At 49.5% G+C, this 15,430-nt stretch overlaps 1 protein-coding gene across 1 annotated transcript in view; it reads left to right on the forward strand.

Moving 5' to 3' along the window:
• Window positions 1-14,699, forward strand: part of LSS (lanosterol synthase) — a 34,608-nt gene extending 19,909 nt beyond the window's left edge. The window contains exons 14-22 of the mRNA XM_056856053.1: window positions 406-456; window positions 1,093-1,242; window positions 1,460-1,556; window positions 3,031-3,136; window positions 10,301-10,366; window positions 10,975-11,055; window positions 12,082-12,252; window positions 13,128-13,206; window positions 14,505-14,699. Of these exons, the coding sequence (XP_056712031.1) occupies window positions 406-456; window positions 1,093-1,242; window positions 1,460-1,556; window positions 3,031-3,136; window positions 10,301-10,366; window positions 10,975-11,055; window positions 12,082-12,252; window positions 13,128-13,206; window positions 14,505-14,699 (996 nt within the window). The remainder of the gene's footprint in view (window positions 1-405; window positions 457-1,092; window positions 1,243-1,459; window positions 1,557-3,030; window positions 3,137-10,300; window positions 10,367-10,974; window positions 11,056-12,081; window positions 12,253-13,127; window positions 13,207-14,504) is intronic.
• Window positions 14,700-15,430: the final 731 nt, after the last annotated feature.

A 15,430-nucleotide genomic window follows, 5' to 3' on the forward strand; every position in this document is an offset into this window, starting at 1 on the left:
TAATGCCAGGTACCGGAGGTAAAAACTTTATAGAAGACACAGGCAAAGCCAATTGTTGATATTATTTTTTTACTTTATTTTTAACTTTAAAATACAAACACGCTTAAAACAATAATGCTCTTACAGTATTTTTTTTTAATTAACAGTCTTTGATCATTGAAACCTCAGGAGTAGGGGGTGGGTCTATATCTGGAGCAGGCAGGGGGTGGCTGCCTCGGCTGGATCGCGGGCTGGATAAGAGTTCTCAAGGAGCCGGATCGGGCCCCTGGTCTCCCAGTTTGACACCCCTGATCTAAGAACTTGGGGACAATAACATTCCCAAGAGTAGTTTCTACTACCCTATTCTTGAGGTGTGGGATTGCTTCTTTCTGCCCTTGCCAAATGTGGTTTTTGTATTTCTTCCAGATTCCAGAAAATCCACCTGATTATGAGAAGTACTACCGCCAAATGAACAAGGTATACTCTGCAAAGAGGCATTCCCTAGATGAATGGAAGCTTTCGAAGGGCTGAACGGATGGGTCATCAAAAGGGAATGGTTCTTCCCCCCTCCCCAGTCCACTTTTCTGTGTCTAAATGCTAAACATAAGAAAGCCCATGCTGGATCGGACCAAGGTCCATCAAGTCCAGCAGTCTGTTCACTCAGTGGCCAACTAGGTGCCTCTAGGAAGCCCACAAACAAGACGGCTGCAGCAGCATTGTCCTGCCTGTGTTCCACAGCACCTAATAGAATAGGCATGCTCCTCTAATCCTGGAGAGAATACATCTGCATCATGACTAGTAGCCATTTCTACTAGTAGCCATGAATACCCCTCTCCTCCATTAAAATGTCCACTCCCCTCTTAAAGCTTTCCAAGTTGGCAGCCATCACCACATCCTGGGGCAGGGAGTTCCACAATTTAACTATGCGTTGTGTGAAGAAATACTTCGTTTTATCTGTTTTGAATCTCTCACCCTCCAGATTCAACAGATGACCCCGCGTTCTAGTATTATGAGAGAGGGAGAAAAACTGGAATCTTGCTGGGAGGAAATTTTTATTCCCAGCCTTGTTTTGCTTTCATCGCTCAAATCTCTGGTATCTTGATTGTCCTCCAGGGCGGATTTCCCTTCAGCACTCGCGACTGCGGCTGGATCGTGGCGGACTGTACAGCGGAAGGGCTGAAGAGTGCAATGCTCCTGCAGGAAAAATGCCCATTCATCAAGGAGCACATCCCACCGGATCGCCTCTTTGACGCTGTCAACGTGGTAAGCCTGAGGAAGCGGAGAGAGTGTCTTGTTCACCTGCAGAGTACATTCCGCTCTCCAGCGACAAATTCTCCTTGGTCCCTCTTGGGCTGCTTAGTGGTCATAAACAGGGGAGCGAGACTTCTGGGTGCGATCCAAACGACGTCGGTGGGAGTTGTGTGCGGGTAGAAATAGCCTCTGCCGCGTAAGATTTTTATGTCTCTCCTTACCCTTTCAGTTGCTGAACATGCGAAACGCGGATGGTGGCTTTTCTACGTACGAAACGAAGCGTGGGGGCTGGCTGTTGGAGCTGCTGAACCCTTCTGAGGTCTTCGGTGAGAGCAGGGGCTCGGTTTCTGGAATCTGCGCTGGCTCTTGAAGCTTTGTCCTGGGGTTTGGATTGCAGGGCAGCCGGAATGAGTCTTCAGAGACCAGGGGCTTGATCACATGTCTCTGTCAAGCGTGCATGACCAGCTGATGAACCATCGGCAGATCAGCTCTTCCTGTCCCTCTGGCTCTTGCTGGCCTTGTCAGAGTTACGGAAAGAGTGATTACAGTTTCACTTAAAATGTGACAGCCCATTGCAAGAACTGGGGATGCTTCATGCTTGGATGCAGCATCACTTGAGGGCTTTGTAATGCATACAGGTGCATCCAGCGTGGTGTAGTGGTTAAGAGCGGTGGTTAAGAATGGCGGACTCTAATCTGGAGAACCAGGTTTGATTCCCCACTCCTCCACATGGGCGGCGGAGGCTAATTTGGAGAACCGGGTTGGTTTCCCCACTCCTCCACATGAAGCCAGCTGGGTGCCCTTGGCCTAGTCACAGTTCTCTCAGAACTCTCTTAGCCCCATCTATCTCACAAGGTGTAGTGGTTAAGAGCAATGGTTTGGAGTGGAAGACATATGGAGAACTGGGTTTGATTCCCCACTCCTCCACATGAGCGGCGGAGGCTAATCTGGTGAACCAGGTTGGTTTCCCCACTCCTCCACACAAAGCCAACTTGGTGACCTTGGGCTAGTCACAGCTCTCTCGGAATTTTCTCAGTCCCACCTCCCTCACAGGGTGTCTGTTGTGGGGAGGGGAAGGGAAGGAGATTGTAAGCCGCTTTGATTCTTCCTTAAGTGGTAGAGAAAGTCGGCATATAAAAACCAACTCTTCTTCATCCTGGTAAGGAATGCTGTGTACTGCAAGACACCAAAGAGGGAAGGTTGCCACCTTCAATGAGGGCCAAGACAGCTCTTGACAGCACAGCTTATGCATCCACATATTCTGGCCCCGCAGATCCCCCATCCAGAGAATGTAGTGGTCCCTGAGAATGCTGCAATTGATGTGGAGCAGGCCCCCCAATGTGTTGCCGGTGGGTGCCAATGTTCCCACCGACACTTTTTTTGATGCCTACCAGGTGTTTTTAGAAAGCGGGCAGGGCCAGGTGGGGCTTTTGCTCTGCAAGGTTCTGCTTGGCCATTGGAGATGGGATTGGCCGTACAGATTTTTTAAAAATGTTGCTTGGCAGTAGCTGCCACGGCAGCACAGGGATCTTCCCTGAGTGACTGAAGGTAAGCCGCGGCAGCCATTTTGTGTCTGGCTCTTGCCTCACGCAGCAGCCATTTTGTGGCTGGCTCTTGCCTCACGCAGCAGCCATTTTGTGGCTGTGTCCACCACACTTTATCGGAATTGCAAAGGTGCGTGCATCCTGAAAAAGGTTGTGGGCTCCTGATGTAGAGCAGCCATTCTCCAGCTTGCCTTTCTTTTCCAGCACTACTGCTTATGGATCGTCTCTTCTCTTTTGTTTTTTTTGTCTTTCGCAGGTGACATCATGATAGACTACACATATGTTGAATGCACCTCGGCAGTGATGCAGGCCCTGAAGCATTTCCACAAGAGGTTTCCTGAGCACAGAACACATGAGATCAGGTAAAAAAGAGACTACTGAAAGACCAAATAAGAGCATGGGGAAGCCGTTGGTGGGCGGGGAGCGGTCTTCATTTTTAGAGTGTGAAAGTGGCATGTGAAACTAAACATTTCATTCATCGTGGTGCAGTGGTTAAGAGCGGTGGTTTGGAGCAGTGGACTCTGATCTGGAGAACCAGGTTTGATTCCCCCACTCCTCACATGAGCAGCAGAGGCTAATCTGGTGAACCGGGTTGTTCTCTTTCTGGGAGAAGGGCATCTTGTCATTCGCGGGTATTACCATCACATGCCCAGGGAGGCAGGACTAAAATTTTTTTTCCAACTTCCTGTCCCTTGGGCAGGAAACCCAGTTTCTGTCCTGCCTTGGTTAGGGTGGCAGCTTCGTTATTGAACTCAGTCGGGTTGATCTAATTATTCGTGTTTTTTGTGAACCTTTGCGTTTGTGTCTTATCCCTAGTGTGTCTCCCTCTCCTATTTTTTTATTTGCCATTTGCCGGCTTCGGCTGCGAACTCCCTTTTCCCTCACTAGCCCTTTCACTTTCCTCTCCGTCCCACTTCGCCCCGCTGGGCAAGATGGCGGACGGCAGGAGGGACTTGGATTCCGACCTCCTCTCTGAGGATCATGATTCCGCCCTCGTCGCCTCGACAGGGCGACGATCTAAGGGGAATGCTAACGTCCGCAGTTGCGGCGCCGCAGCAACGTGCGCAGAAGGACCGACCGCGCCAAAGAAGGCGTGCTCTCATGAGCCGCCTCAAAATGGCGCGAAAAGGACCGAGCGGTGCGAAACGGCGACCGCAGTAGCCGCGGCCATTTTAACTCCTCAGGAAGAAAGCTCCTCTATTGTTCCCGAGACTCTACATGGGGGTAATGTTATGCGCACCGAGGAGGAGTTTCCTCTATCTCGGCGGGAAATGTTTGATCTTTTTAACTGTGTCTTAGATAAACAAGCCCAAATGTTAACGGCATTTAGGGACTCCATTGTGCCTCTAGTACAAGGGACAAGCCAGGGTACATCCACTGTCCCCCCTCCTCATCCCCAACAGGGACAGGAGGACCAAACTACCACCCATTGGCGCACAGAGGCAGCCTTAAAAGCCCCTCCGTCCTCTCAAAGCCTTCAGATTATGGAGGAGGGATCTGTAGTCTCTGACTCAGAGAGCAGAGAGGAAGGCGAATTTAATTCTGACGAAGAGAGTCCTATCCTTCTCGAAGAACAGCATCCCCGCTTGTTTTCCACTGAGGACTTCCAAGGTCTGTTAAGCAAGGCCTTGGTGGCCCTTGACCTTAATGAGGATTCGGATTCTGTGACTGAACCCACATCAAAATCTAGGAAGAAGGGGACAAAAGAATTTTTTCCCCAGTACAAAACCTAAGGTCTGGGAAATCCCCTTTCCAGAATTTTTTGAGAACCAGGTGCAAGCAGAGTTTGACAAGCCCCTGGCCAATAGGCAGTTTCCCTCCAGTACTAAAAGGCTTTATACTATGGCCCCCCAAGCCGTGTCTCTCTTTCAGCTTCCTCTGATTGATGCACCAGTGGCAGCAGTACATTCCCCAGATCTTCCCTCTGAGGATGGAATGGGGACTATTAGAGACCTGCTTGATAGAAAAGCGGAGATTCTATCTAAGAAAGTTCATGAGGCCTCCACTTTGGCCATCCAGGCCTCTGCAGCAACGTCCATCATGGCTAGAGCCTCCATTGTGTGGCTCAGGAAAATTATCCAAATTTATGCTGGAGAGAACCGTAAGGTTGCAGAGGGACTCAACAGGCTACTTAAGGCAACTGCGTTCATGGCAGACGCCTCCCTTGATGCCATGTCTTTTGCTGCTCACCCCACATCCTCCATTGTAGCCATCAGAAGGGCACTCTGGATCCGCCCCTGGCAGAATGAGTTTAAAACAAAGGCTCTTACCATGTCTTATCCTTTCATAGGAGGAAACCTCTTTGGAAAAGATCCTTGTAGAGAACAAGGATAAGAAGAAAGTCCTTCCAAAGTCTTATAAAAAGGAAGGGAGGTCCTTTTTGTCCTTTCCCAATTTTAGCTCTGCTCATACCTTGGCACCTTTCAGACCAGATCAGCGAAGGGGCACCTGGAACAATCCAAGGGGTTCCTTTCGAAGGGGAGGCAACCGTTTTTTTTATCCCCCCCAGGGACAACAACAGCAGCAGCAGTTCTCAGGTAACAGGGGAGACAAATTCTCCAAAACCCCAAAGCAGTGACGCCAAGTCACAGGTAGTGGGGAGCAGGCTCCTACAGTTCCATACTCAATGGGCAAGGGCCTACACAGACGCCTGGATATCTCAAGTGATATCTTCAGGCTACCACATAGAATTCACCTGCCTCCCCAGAGACAAATTTGTAAATTCCCCAAGATCATTGCGCAGGGAAAAACACCAGAGAAACCTGGACGCCATTTTCCACCTACTCCAGATTCAAGCCATAGAGCCTGTACCTCCGCCCGAGATGGGCAGCCGGGTTTATTCGATTTTCTTTACAGTCCCCAAGAAAAATGAGGACTGGAGGGCTATCTTAGATCTGAAGCACCTCAACAAGATGGTCAAATACAGAAAGTTCCGGATGGAAACCCTCCGGTCGATCATAGAAGCCCTACAGGTAGACCAGTTCCTTACATCCTTGGACTTGAAAGAGGCATACCTGCACGTCCCGATCCATCAGGCACACCGCAGATATCTCAGGTTTTGTTACACAGGAAAACACTATCAATTCAGGGCTCTCCCCTTCTCCCTGGCTTCGGCCCCTCGCGTCTTCACCAAAATCCTGGTGACGCTGGTGCCGTTGCTTCTGCAGGAGGGGATTACCATATTCCCCTACCTGGACGACATTTTGATATGCTCCAAGTCCAGGGAGGAGGCCCTAGCACACACGGACAGGGTAGTTCAAACTCTTACCAAACACGGTTTCTTAGTGAACCTTCAGAAGAGTCACCTGGTTCCAACCCAGAGGTTGGAACATCTGGGGGTGATTCTGGACACACAAGAATCTTGTCTTTCTACCTCAGGACAAGATTGTGCATTGTGCCATGCTTTGGATTTTGGCAATCAGATCCAGCCACGGCAGGATCATGTACTTAGCCAAACTGCTGGGAAAGATGGTGGCTTGCCTCAGCTCAGTACCATGGGCCAGATGGCACTCGAAGTCTCTCCAGAGACTCCTTCAGCCTCATCAAAACCTCATCACACAAAGCAGGGACAAATCCATCCCACTTTCACTGGATTTTCATCAATCACTCCTTTGGTGGTGCAAATCCAGCAACCTCAACAAAGGATTACACCTTGTCATAGAGATTCAAATCCAGGTCTACATGGACTCGAGTTTAGAAGGTTGGGGGGCCACATGTCAGACTCACATAGCTCAGGGCCAATGGTCAGTAAGAGAAAGAAGGTTACATATAAACGTCCTGGAGTTAAGGGCCATTCGGCTGGCTCTACAAAATTTCCAGTCCATACTACGACACAGGCACATCCTGGTTCGCACGGACAACGTCTCCGCCAAGGCTTATATCAACAAGCAGGGGGGGTCGAGGTCCTCCAGACTCCACCAGGAGGCGGAGATCATAATGTCATGGGCGGAGGTGAACTTACTATCTCTGGCAGCAGAGCATGTCAGGGGCATTCTCAACTTACAGGCCGACTGGTTGAGTCGGCAGATCATAGACAAAGGGGAATGGTCTCTAAATAGGTCGGTTTTCAACCAGATAGTGGAAAGATTTGTCCAACCCAAGGTGGATCTGTTTGCCTCAGCGGACAATCACCTACTTCCACGATTTCTAACGAGATACTTTCACCCGGAGGCGGAGGACATGGATGCCCTCTTGTCACTGTGGCTGAAGGAGATGCTCTTTTCCTTTCCTCCCATCCCAATTTTGCCAAGGGTGATAAGAAAGATCAGAAAGGAAGGAGCAAATGTCATTCTCATTGCTCCGATGTGGCCAAGGAGACCTTGGTTTCCCAGCCTAAAGAGACTGTCAGTTCAACCACCTTGGGAACTCCCAGCCATTCCAGACCTACTTCGTCAGGGGGCCTTGTTCCACCCGGACCCTCAATGGCTTCGCTTAACCGCCTGGAAATTGAGCGGTCATCTCTCTTAAGAAAGGGGTACAGCTCAGTGGTGGTAGACACAATGTTGGAAGCCAGAAAGCCTTCTACCAGGAGGATTTATAACACCTCCTGGAGAGCCTTTGTCCTATGGTGTAAGCGCAAGCATATTGATCCTCTCTCCCCAGGCATTCCCAAGGTCCTGGAGTTCCTCCAGGATGGAATTGATCAGGGTCTCAAAGCCTCCACTTTGCGCAGGCAGGTAGCAGCCATGTCTACCGTTCTATCTTCTAACGAAGGCCTACCTCTCTCTAGACACCCCCACATCATGACATTTCTGAAAGGGGTGACGCAGACTAAACCACCAGTAGTCCACCGCTTTCCCACATGGCGACTTAACATAGTCCTCACCGCCTTGACACGACCTCCCTTCGAGCCCATCAGGGATATTCCTTTACAGACCTTGAGGATGAAAACCATCTTCTTCACGGCGGTAACCTTGGCCCGTTGAGTATCCAAGTTGAGGGCACTGTCAGTGCGCGAAGGCTTCTGTACCTTTCACAGGGACAAAGTAGTCCTCAGACCGGATCCCTCCTTCATCCCAAAGGTGAACTCTTGTTTTTCATCGTTCTCAGGAGATCCACCTACCCTCCTTTTGTCCCAACCCAGTGCACCCAAAGGAGAAGGAGTGGCACCATTTAGATCTTAGGAGACTTCTAAAGGTGTATCTCAGTCGCACGGAATCTAATAGGCGCTCAGACGCACTATTCATCTCCCTAACTAGTCCATCCAAGGGACAAAAAATGTCTAGCTCTGCCATCAGCTATGCAGTAAGGCATTACTGAAGCATACAGGGCTAACAAAATTCCACCTCCTTTGGGCATTACTGCACATTCGGTGCGCAGTGCGGCAACATCAGCAGCCTTTAATAGGCAAGCCTCACTGGATGAAATTTGTAGAGCAGCTACCTGGTCTACAGCCAATACCTTCATAAAACATTATAAGATCGATTCCATGGCCTCTGCTGACGCAGCCTTCGGTAGAAGGGTACTGCAGCATGTCTTGGATAGATCTTAGACCCCATCCAGATGAAAAGCTCGTGGATATTCCGCGAATGACAAGATGCCCTTCTCCCAGAACGAGAGCGGAGCCTTGTTTACTCACCGTGACGGCTCCTTCTGTTCTGGGATGAAGGGCATCTTGCCTGCCCAAGAAGTAATCATCCAAGACTTAGCATGTCAGTTTGAGGGATACCATGAAGTGGAATCTAAATTTGAGAAGCGTAATACAGGATCCTCCTTATGTCCACCATCTTACCTGATTCTAAAGGAATATGTTGTTTTTTCCTGTTGTTTTTTGTTTGTTCATATAATGAGAGTTCATGTTTCTTCTATAAGCACCTTGTTTTTTGGTGCATGGTTGTCTTTTGCATTTACCTGTCTCCTTTAGCTCGGTGAGTATGAAAACTGAGTTTCCCGCCCAGGGGACAGGAAGTTGGAAAAATTTTTAGTCCTGCCTCCCTGGGCACGTGATGGTAATACCCGTGAATGACAAGATGCCCTTCATCCCAGAACAGAAGGAACCGTCACAGTGAGTAAACAAGGCTCCGGTTTCCCCCCCTCCTACACTCGAAGCCTTGAGCTAGTCACAGCTCTCTCAGCCTCACCTACCTCACAGGGTATCTGTTGTGGGGAGGGGAAGGTGATTGTAAGCCAGTTGGATTCTCCCTTAAGTGGCAGAGAAAGTTGGCATATAAAAACCAACTCTTCTTCTTCTTCTAAAATCTAAAATGTAAACTGGGGAATTCTGGTTGTGTCTTCATCCCTTCAGCATGGGGTCTAGGTTGGGACGCAAACGTTTCACTATCTCAGGAACAGTGAAGAAAAGCAGGGTTTTTAATTGTATGCTAGTAGACCAGGGGTAGCAGTCTTGATAACCCCGACTAGAAGAAGAAGAGTTTTTGAATGCTGACTTTCTCTGCCACTTAAGGGAGACTCAAACTGGCTTGCAATCACCTTCTTTTCCCCACAACAGACACCCTGTGAGGTGAGTGAGGCTGAGAGAGTATGACTTGCCCAAGGTCACCCAGCTGGCTTCTTCGTGTGTAGGAGTGGGGAAACAAATCCAGTTCACCAGATTAGCCTCCGCCGCTAGTGTGGAGGAATCAAACCCGGCTCTCCAGATCAGAGTCCACCACTCCAAACCACCGCTCTTAACCACTACACCACACTGGCTCCACACTAGCCTGTTCTTGTCAGATCATGGAAGCTAAGCAGTGGTGAGTATTTAGAAGGGAGACCACCAAGAAAGACTGCAGAGGAAGGCAATGGCAAACCTCCTCTTCTCTTGCCTTGAAAACCCCATGAGGTGGAACTTTGTGGGATTCCTATGAGTTGACTGTGACTCAACGGCACGCTTTACCTTAGGCCAGGGGTGTGGGAGGAGGAGCAGCCAATGCGTGCTGGTCAAAAGGGTTTCCTTTCCTTTATCCCTTAGAAAGCTCTTCGATCCATTGATCTGGAGCAGCGTGGTTTTAAATCTTTGGGGGATATAAGGACTGAGATAAATTTTGCCACTGCCAGCGTAGCCTTAGGATCCCTATCACTTAGTAAAAAAGGCATTGTATCAGACACAGAGGCATTAGATTTATCTATTAAAAGAGGAGAGAGAGATTGCAATCGAAGATCCTCATAGAAACAACATTCCAAGAGCACATGAGCTAGTGAATTGATGGAATCGGAAGAACACGGACAAGTCCTTTCCCAATATGGTAGGTTCGAAATTCAAAATTAGGAAGAATTTTTTAAGAGTTGGAGCGGTTGCTCAGTGGAACAGACATCCTCGGGAGGTGGTACGCTCTCCTTCCCTGGAGGTTTTTAAGCAGAGGCTAGACGGCCATCTGTCAGCAGTGCTGATTCTATGAACTTAGGCAGCTCATGAGAGGGAGGGCATCTTGGCCTTCTTCTGGGTGTGGAGTAGGGGTCACTGGATGTGTGTGGGGGAGGTAGTTGTGAATTTCCTGCATTGTGCAGTGGGTTGGACTAGATGACTGGTGGTCCCTTCCAATTCTATGTTTCTAAAAGGGTTTCCAACGGCTTCTTTCTTTGCTCAGGGACACACTCCAGAAGGGTTTGCAGTACTGCCAGAGGACGCAGAGGGCCGACGGCTCCTGGGAAGGGTGAGCGTCTTCAGACAGTCGTGTGCCATTTGAGGTGGGGGTGGGGGTGGTTCTTGAGATGGGAGAATGGGTAAACTAGCCATGAGCGGCGGACTCTACTGTGGAGAACTGGGTTGGTTTCCCCCACTCCTCCACATGAAGACAGCTGGGTGACCTTGGGCTAGTCACAGCTCTCTCAGAACTCTCTCAGCCCCACCTACTTCACAAAGTGCCTGTTGTGGGAGGGGAAGGAGATTGTAAGCTTTGGGTTTAATTCTCCTTAAAAAGTAGAAAAAATCTGTGTATAAAAACCAACTCTTCTTCTAAATAATCCTCTGCCAGTTCTCTGTTCTAGAGGCACACATTTGTCTAGAGGGAAACTGCTTGTTTGAGGTGGGATGGAGCACACTGGGGCTGTGTAGAAAACCCTCTGAGTTTTTGAAAGAGAATGGCAGAGAAAGTGGAAACCTTATTCTGGTATCTCCTGTGTTGTTTTGGGGACTGAGCTTTTCCAAGGAAAAGGGCTGCCTGGGAAAGTTGCCTACAACTTTCGAAGGGCCTGCTGGTGTCGTCTTTCCTCTTCCACCCATGTGTGCATTTCACGGGCTTCCCTTTCTCTCCCTTAATAGGTGTTGGGGGGTTTGCATCACCTACGGCACCTGGTTTGCTTTGGAAGCTTTTGCTTGTATGCAGAACACCTATCAGGACGGGTGAGTTGGGAAGCCTTTCCCAGTTAAGGGGGGATTGTTTGCAATGAAGAGTGTGCATTCTTATCATCCTGTTTCTGAACAATTGAGGAGTCTCTGTTCTGGGTCTGGGAGCTGATTGCCCTGGAATCTAGCATGACGCTAGTCTAGTCCTGAGAGCAGAGGTGGTAGCCCACTTCCTGGATCACCTTTGTGACTCGAGTCGCCAACTTCCAGGTGGTAGCTGGAGATCTCCCACTATTACAACTGATCTCCAGGCGACAGAGATCAGTTCACCTGGAGGAAATGGCAGCCTTGGAAGGTGGACTCTATGGCATTATACCCCACTTAAGTCCCTCCCTTCCCCAAACCCCGCTTTCCTCAGGCTCCATTTCCAAAATCTCCAGGTATTTCCCAACCTGGAGCTGGCAACCCTATTTGTGACCCAATACAAGCGACAGAGTGGAGTTGCTGTGGGGTTGGAGGAAGAGCTAGGAATGATCAGCATGTGGGGAAGGCTCACCCCAGGTAGTACATGTGTGTGTCTGTACAAGCATTCACACATATGCTTGTTGGGGAGGGGTGTTCTGAGGCATGGAAGCAGGTGTGAACACATGAACACCTGAAGCTGCCTTCTACTGATTTAGACCCTTGGTCCATCAAAGTCAGTATTGTCTACTCAGACCGGCAGCGACTCTCCAGGGTCTCAGGCAGAGGTGTTTCACATCACCTACTTGCCCAGACCCTTTAACTGGAGATGCTGGGAATTGAACCTGGGACTTTCTGCATGCCTGCCCTACGGAAGAGCACAGCCCAGTCTTCTGCTTCCAGGCTGCATCTTGTAGAGAAGCAACCGGTCCCAACCGTGAGCTAACTTTGGCACATTTCAGAGAGATAATTCAGCTGTGCTTCTCCCTCTTCTCTCCCACAGCATTTCCTCCCCAGCGTGATAAAGTCCCCTCCTTTGTCCACCTGCCAGCCCCAACATACTCCCGCAGCGCCTCATGGCCATCCCTTAAAAGTTCCCTTCTCCTGCTATTTCTCTTTCAGAGTGGCCTGCAAGGAAGTGTCGCGAGCTTGTGAATTCCTGGTCTCCAAACAAATGGAGGATGGTGGCTGGGGAGAGGACTTTGAGTCTTGCGAACAGCGTCGATACGTACAGAGTGCCACCTCTCAGATCCACAACACCTGCTGGGCTCTTCTGGGGCTCATGGCTGTTAGGTAAGAGCGACCTCTGCATAGTGATCTGGAATTCCTTGGTGGCCTCCCATCCAAGTACTAACCAGGGCCTACCCTGCTTAGCTTCCGAGAGCTGATGAGATCGGGCTAGCCCGGGCCATCCAGGTCAGGGTGAGAAGTCTTCCTAGGAAAAGGAAATTGCTTTTCCCCCTGGACCCTCATTCCCACTCACATCAGGTTTGAACCTCCAGTTAAAGGGATGGGACTGTGGAAGGAACCTGGAGAGCCATCCTCCAGCAGGTTGTCCTCCACTGGATTGTCGCCATGTGGGCTAAACAGTGTGTACTGGTGCTATGCCTGTCCTCATTAGCCATGTACACTGGCACCTATGAGCCAGTGTGGTGTTGCGGTTAAGAGCGGCAGACTCTAATCTGGAGAACCGGGTTCGATTCCCCACTCCTCCACATGAAGCCTCTTGGGAGACCTTGGGATAGTCACAGTTCTCTCTGAACTCTCTCAGCCCCACCTACCTCACAAGGTGCCTGCTGTGGGGGAGGGGGAAGGGAAGGCGGTTGTAAGTTGCTTTGAGACTGCTTATGGTAGAGAAAAACGGGGTACATAAACCAAATCTTTTTCTTCATCTTTGCTGCATTTTATCAGAAACACTGAATCTTCGTCCTGGTTGCTCCCCATTTGTGAGAGCCATCCAGGAGTTCTCTCAGCCATTTTGTCTACTCTGGAGAGAGGAGCCAACTGACAGTTCTCAGATATACTGAGTGTTTTTCTGACTGGGAAACTGTAGCATTTGGTAGAGAGATGTACTTTCCGAAATTTGGAAATGACCTGCCATCGATTTTCCTCTGGGTAAACATATTTCAGCAATCTAGTGGTGCAAAACTACATGTCTGTCTTTTCAGGTATCCAGATGTCAGAATCCTGGAAAGGGGGATCAAAGTTTTGATTGACAAGCAGCTGCCCAGTGGGGATTGGCCGCAGGTAAAGTGCCTCTTTTGAAAATGGCAGCATCGTCAATCTTGCTCACACATCTGGTGACTGCCCCACGGTTGTCATCTGCTTCAGTCTTTAGAATTCCCCTCCCAGCCCACAGACTCTAATCTGGAGAACCGGGTTTGCTTCCCCACTCCTCCACATGAGCGGTGGACACTAATCTGGTTTCCCCACTCCTACACATGAAGCCAGCTGGGTGACCTTAGGCTAGTCACAGCTCTCTGTTGCGGGGAAGGGAAGGTGATTGTAAGCTGGTTTGATTCTTCCTTAAGTGGTAGAGAAAGTCGGCATATAAAAACCAACTCTTCTTCTGTGTGTGTGTGTGTGTTAAGAGTCGTCAAGTGGCCTCCGACTCATGGCGACTATGAATGAAAGTCCTCCAAAATGTCCTGTCTTTGACAGCCTTGTTCAGATCTTGCAAATTGAGGGCTGTGGCTTCCTCTATTGAGTCAATCCGTCTCTTGTTGGGTCTTCCTCTTTTCCTGCTGCCCTCAACTTTTCCTAGCATGATTGTCTTTTCCTGTGACTCTTGTCGTCTCATGATGTGACCAAAATACGATAGCCTCAGTTTAGTCATTTTAGCTTCTAGCGTCAGTTCTTCTTCTACTACTTGCAAATTCTTTCCCATGTCAGACTTGGTTGGTTTTGCTCCTGGTTCCAACATAGGCAGTGACTGCTTATTAGAGTTATCATACATTTTTGTAGGCACCAGTGCCAGTCTCAAAGACTTTTCTTGGCTAGGTACTTTTAGCTTTCTAGGACTGCTAGCGAGATAACATGAAATGATTCAGAGTTATGCACATTGGAAAGGCTTAAAATCTCTCTGAGCTCTTGGAACTTCCTGGCTTAGCCCTTAAACATGGACCATGAACAGAGGAAGCAGAAATGCCTCTGACATTTGTAGAATCCACTCCAAAGTAGTCTCCACCCATGGACACTTTGGAGGTTGCTGCGATCCAGCTTTATGTTCATACTTTCTGATACCCCAAGGTCTGTTGATTTAAGTTGGTCAGTAGTTTGCACCAGTTTATGTACGTGACACAAAGTGGTATTGTGCATTAAACATGCTATGTCATCACTTTCTGGTGAAATTCCCTGCAGGTTTCCAGGATCCCCTTGTATTATAGAGTCTGGCCTACCAGACTTGTGTTGGCCGCAGTACCAACCCAACCAGGGCCACTGCACGGGTGACCGTTCCCTGCCCTTTTGTGCCTGACATACACCGGTTAACTGAGAGGGTAGCTTCTGATTATCTGTTATTTTGTGTGTCTCACCCCCGCCCCCAGGAGAATGTTTCCGGAGTATTCAACAAGACCTGTGCTATCAGCTACACCTCCTACCGAAACGTCTTCCCCATCTGGACCCTCGGGCGCTTTTCTCGCCTGCATCCTGCAAGCCCGCTCTCTGGCAAGGGTTTGACCGAGCTGTTGGAAAACAAAGAAACAGGAAATGGGTACAGACTTCCTGTCCACTCTTCCTAAGCCCGGCTGCCTGCCTGCCTAAGCAGGACTTTCTTTGTAGATTTCTAAACCACAGGACTATTGAGGATGACTAAAAGGATGTGCCCGGGTCTCAAAGAATCAGCGAGAGTAGCAAGTTGATGGAGAACCCGGAAGCCTTTTCCAAATGACATGTCCAGCGTGGTGTAGTGGTAGTGGTTTGGTGCGGTGGACTCTGATCTGGAGAACCGGGTTTGATTCCCCTCTCCTCCACACGAGCGGTGGAGGCTAATCTGGTGAACTGGGTTGGTTTCCCCACTCCTACACACAAAGCCAGCTGGGTGACCTTGGGCAAGTCACAGCTCTGTTAGAGCTCTCTCAGCCCCACCTACCTCACAGGTCTGTCTGTGGTGGGGAGGGGAAGGGAAGGTGATTGTAAGCCGGTTTGAGTCTCCCTTAAGTGGGAGAGAAAGTCAGAATATGAAAACCAACGCTGCTTCTTCTTCTCCCAATGGTTCTTGCTGGGGCTTTTCCTACTGTGTACTTGTGTATACGCGCGCACACAGTAAGACAGAGCAGAAATAGTGTGTGCCTGTTACCAGCTGTGCAACCTGTGAGGCAGCTTATAAGTTAAAGCCAGCACGTGGAGGTAAGCGGGGGCTTCTTGAGTCCAACGCACTGGCTCAAAACCATGTTGTTCCTTAGCCCTGAGTCTGGCTGGGTTCTGTGCCCCTTACACATTGCTGAGAGCTTGGCTCTGCTGTTGCCTTGTG

The sequence above is a fragment of the Euleptes europaea genome, chromosome 10 (assembly GCF_029931775.1).
Source record: "Euleptes europaea isolate rEulEur1 chromosome 10, rEulEur1.hap1, whole genome shotgun sequence".
NCBI classification, from domain to species: Eukaryota; Metazoa; Chordata; class Lepidosauria; order Squamata; family Sphaerodactylidae; genus Euleptes; species Euleptes europaea.